The 5,200-nt window shown below is 40.9% G+C and overlaps 1 protein-coding gene across 1 annotated transcript; it reads right to left on the reverse strand.

The window, feature by feature from the left end:
* Window positions 1-3,812: 3,812 nt before the first annotated feature.
* CCR4 (C-C motif chemokine receptor 4) lies at window positions 3,813-4,889 on the reverse strand (the record flags this gene model as incomplete). Its single annotated transcript, XM_079538702.1, has 1 exon — window positions 3,813-4,889. One exon carries the CDS (start codon window positions 4,887-4,889, stop codon window positions 3,813-3,815), a length of 1,077 nt encoding a protein of 358 aa, XP_079394828.1.
* Between the last annotated feature and the right edge of the window lie 311 nt (window positions 4,890-5,200).

The raw sequence follows: 5,200 nt of genomic DNA on the forward strand, positions 1-5,200 counted from the left end.
CATCTTTGCTGTGTTACGGTAAGTTTACTTGATCAGTACTGCATCACCTTTGAATGCTTTTGTCAGCCATATGAATGCTAGAATTCTCACTACAACTCTATTTTCTATTAATTTCCAGCCTTCTACTTAAAAACTTTATTAATGGCTGGAGTAATGGAGTCTTGTTGAGTTCCCTGCAGGCAATACCTTCAAGAGTATTTTAATGGTCATTTTGATTGACATTACTGAATAACTCTTGATTTATAATTGTAAATAAAGTCAAATGAACATATTTGTGTAAGAGCTGGGAGCTGATGAAACTGGTCTCTAGTCATGTTAAGAGCTAGAGTCATGTTAAAATGCTAGATAAAACAGGAAATCATTGTGAGCTCCTGGAGTAAAGTGTGGGAGTGTTGACCACTGGAAGCATCCTGGTAGCAGAGCAGCACAACAGGACCTTTTGAATTGCACTGTCCTTCACACCAGGTGTGCAGACCTGTTGCTGGAACAGTGGCAAACAGCAATAGGAAGAAGAAAGACGAATCCTGTTTCTTTCCAAGGCTGATTCTAATAACAAGAGGAGTACTTTGGGAGAAGGTGGCCTATCATGATGCCTTCTCTGCACGAAGGGATAACGCCATGCTCCAGAGTAGCTGATTGTAGAATTATTTGACTTGAAAGAGACCCTTAAAGGTCAACTAGTCTGTCACTCCAAGATAAGTGTGTAATTCTTATGCTTAGGGAATGACTGCACTGACTTACGTGTTGTGTGAAAACAGGACTATCAACTTTTTTAAACCTTTTCATCATTATGTATAGTTAATGTCATTATGCTTTTTTTTTTTCCTGGTCTGCATTTCTGTGGCAGCTTTGGGTCCTCTCAGTTGCTCTGAATGGCCTTCCAAGGAACCTCGATGTAAAAAATGTGGGTTTAAGAATGAGTCAGCTATGCTTCACTCAAATACCTATTTATTGTTTTTCATAGTTCAATAGGTCTGTCTGTACCTCATTCATCACTTGGAAACTCTTCTTCAGCTAAAATTGTACCTTTGATCATCTGACATTATGAAAATCCCTGCTTTATTTTTGTCTGTGTTAATAGTATTATCTCATCCTTTCTCATCAGCGGATTTCAAAGCCCTCTTTCAAAAGAGGAGTGGTGTTATCCACAGCAGCTTGGTGCCTGGGGGAGCAGGGTTTGTTCCAGGTGGCAGAGAAGAGGAAACCATCCAGCTTTGGTGAGCTGTGGATTCCTGAGCCCGCTGCTAATAATAAGCAGCTGATTCAGGAAGCCCACTCAGAGCACAGTTTCCATCCTGGTGGCTCATCCAGCTTCCATCCTGGTGGCTCATCCAGCTTCCATCCCAGTGGCTCATCCTTTGAGGTAGCTGTGAGTATTACTGGAAAGGCTGGGAAAGACTCAGTGGGAAGAGAGGTCAGTGTTCACTGGGGGGGAGCTTGGCCTGCAGCAGACACTGCCCGAAGCACACACGTGCACAGGATATAGGGCAGAAAGCCTCACAGTGACTAGGAGCACCTCTGAGTTTTGTGAGAAAAAGGCCTCTTTGCTGTCTCCATTTAGAGAGGCGTTGGGCAGCTACTGGGTGCGCCCTATAACTCCACACATGAATGGGCTCACGGCCTCCCTCACTGCAGGGTGTGTGCCCAGGGCTGCTGCCATCTTGCTGCTGTTCCTCAGCATCCTCCGAGCTCCAGACCTTTCGTATCTTGCCATCACCAAGAGCCTCTTATGGGTTGCTTTTTGCTTGCTGACCTTCACTTTTGCCAGTCCAGCACAGGGAGCCTTTGCCCTATTCTGGAAAGCAAGATCTCAGGTTTATCTAAAGGACCTGCTTGATCTTACTGACTAGAAGGTCACAGAATGGGACCAAGGAGAACAAACTACTGTATTGCACCGTATTGCTTCCAAATTAGTGTAGGCGCTTGACTGATGTTTAGCTCAGCAGATCACAATGCCACTGTGTCACATCTGCGAGGTTGACATGTCATGCCAGCTCACCAGTGATATCATTATGTTCAGTGGCATCCGTGAGACTTTCCTAGACCTGATACTTACAATTTGTCTTGCTCTTCCTTATAAAAATGGGTAATAGATGGACTAACCCACTCCTTGTGGCAGTTTTTCATATCTGATATATTTAGTGACTTGTACTGAGTAGTAAGAATTACACACTTTTTGTAGCAAGGAAGATATCTTCTTAGTGCAGTAATGCCTTCCACAGCTATTCTCATTGTCTGCATTATTGCAGTTCCTTGCCCAAAGTTGCATCAGCAAAGTGCTGATGGCAATGCGTTCCCCACAGTGAGTTGTGAAGGATATATGTGTGCTTGAGCATTTAAGAGTGCTGGTTTTTACTTTGTGTGTTTGTTATATCATGAGGGATGTGATGTGGAGGTGAGCTTCCTCTTATATTTCTAATTCGGAGTGATCATGACAACAGAGCTACTATATATATATATGCTTTAATACTATATGTGTACCTTAATGCTCCTTCTCATTGCCTGCCCGTTGATATTTTTAAGTTTTGTCTGCTATTTGTAGCCACGTTTGAATGCTGGGTGGTTGTTTCATTACCGATGGCCTAAGAAAGATGACAGTCTGCTGAGTAGTTGTCATTTAGCAAAAAAAGAGCCATCAGGAATATTTTCCATGCAGGTTTTCCAACTCTTACTTTGGCTGCTACTACATCACTGATTTTTGCCTTTTAAAAAATTATTTTTGTGCCAAAATCTAGATGTTGCTTTAAGACTTTTCTTCCTGTTCCAGACCTGACTAACAATGTGTAGATCTACAAGCAGCTACTGTGGCACCTTTCTTTGCCTTCTGCTCTGCAATCAAATGCAACTATTCTTTGTGTGGTTTCTAAATTATGACAGACCTTCCCTGTACAATCTGTCTTTGCTTTCTTTTACCTTGCCAGATGTTTATATCGTGAACACAAATTCAGTCTCAGAGTTAGGTATTTTTCAAACAAAGAACACTCATTTTAAAAGATACTTTTAAAAGATGCTTCAAATGTGTTAATGCATGCTGGAAGAAATTATCTTTTAAAAGATTTATTTAAAAACAACAGCAACAAAACAAAAAAAAACCCACCACATTATCAATGTTAATTAAAAAAAAAAAAAAAAAAAAATTGCCATCCTGAATTATGGTAATTAAATCATTCAAAAATGCCTATATATACGTATGCGTAGACAGTTTGGATACCTGAAAGAAAACAAAGCTAGATTATAGCACAGCATAATGCACTGGCTTTGCATCTTTGTACGCAGTGTGTGTTCTGTGTCCTTTTTTTCTTAATGGCAGAAGGTGTAGCCTTCCCTGAGATTAAACTTCTAACAGCAGCTGCTGTTGTTAATAGATTGCTACATGTTTGAGCAAACAAAAGCTGCACAGATCAGCTGAGGATAAAAAATATTGTAATAACCACCTACTCCTTGAATAAACAAAGATACTTTTCAAATGCACTTTGCATTTGCAAAAGCAAGTTGTTTCTCCTCTGCCCTCCATTGAGTCCAGTCATTTCTTGGTGCTGGTGAAAAACATGCAACGAGTGTAGCACTTGTGAGTTAAGGCTGCTGTTAATCTGAGCAGTGATTTCTAATTGCAGCAGATACAGCATACGGGTCCGACTGCCAGATCTCACATCTAGGACAGCTTCTGCCATAGTATTCAGAAAATCTAAGAGGCAGAAATCAAAGATGAAGTTATTATGAAAGACTAGCTGGCTTAAATGCTTGTGCATTTTCTGAGCTTTTTGAAGTTCCTGCTTTTGTCATTTTATTTTTGTCAGTCGGTGTGGAACACGTTACAGAGCTTCTTGGTCCCCGGTTGACTGTGTGTGGAACGATCCTGTAGACTCGGTGTGGTAAGTGATATGGAGTCCACACCACTTACAAATAACTCCAGGTAACTGCCAGTTCTTAAAGAGCATCTTCAGGTACTTCTTAAATTTTTCCCCCATGAAGAAATAGATGACTGGATTGAGGCAACAGTGAAAAAGGCCAAGGGTTTCAGTTACTTGAAACGCATAGTCCAGGTTCTTACTTGTTTGACAGTTTCTAATGACTCCAGTAGCTTCCAGCAGTTGTAGTAAAATTACGATATTGTAGGGGGTCCAGAAGAAGAAGAACACGATCATGACAGCGAAGATCATCCTCACGGCCTTATTCTTTTTCTCATTTCTGCAGTGTAGTAAAGTTTTAATAATCATGGAGTAACAAAATGCCATAACTATAAAAGGGAGTAGGAGCCCAAGAATATTGATTTCCAAAGTGTAGAAGAGTTTCCATGTCATGTAGTTGCTTGGATATCTCAGCTTGCAAGTAGTATAATTTTGTTCAACGAAAGATTCTCTAAATACAAGTTCTGGAGCTGAGGCTAAAAGAGCTACCAGCCATACAATAAGACTGGCAATCAGGCCGTGGAAGGCAGTTCTTGCTTTCAAGGAAAACACTGCACGAACAATTGCCAGGTATCTGTCTATGCTCATAAGCATAATAAAAAATATCCCACTGTAGAACCCAACCAGATAGAGCCACGAAATAATTTTACACGAGGGAGTTCCAAACACCCATTGGTCTATCATGAAATAAGACCAGAACGGCAGGGATAAAACAAAGAGCAAATCTGAGATGGCGAGGTTTAACAGGTACACATCAGTCATACTCTTCAGTCTCTTGTATTTAAAGAGGACCACAATGACCAGAGTGTTTCCTATTAGCCCAACCAGGAACACCAGGGTATATAGAACAGGGAGGAAAGAGGCTGCAAACCTCTTGACGGTTTCCTTACTGCAAGGTTGTGGAGCATCATTATAATTATCATAAAAGTCATAAAAGGTTGAGGTGTCAGCTTCAAGGGGCTCCGTACTTGATAAACTCATGGTTTTTTCCCCCAATTCCTGAGAATGAAATAATACAAAAAGGTCAGTCACTCTCTGCATGACGATGATCATGTGGTTACTCAGCAAGCCTGAATCGTGTTGGGAAGTCTGCAACACTCAATGACTAACTTGCAGATTCTCAAACAGTATTTAAGTATTATAGGATTCTTATGCAGTGCTTGCAAAAGTACTGTCCTTAGCATGCATGTCCTTCCAAAACTGCAAACAGACATGTCAAGAATGCTGAATGCCATTGAAGCTGCAAAGAAGAAAACAACCAGGAACGAAAGATACAGACCAGAGATATCAAA

Source organism: Tetrao urogallus (genome assembly GCF_951394365.1).
Source record: "Tetrao urogallus genome assembly, chromosome: 7".
Taxonomy (NCBI): domain Eukaryota; kingdom Metazoa; phylum Chordata; class Aves; order Galliformes; family Phasianidae; genus Tetrao; species Tetrao urogallus.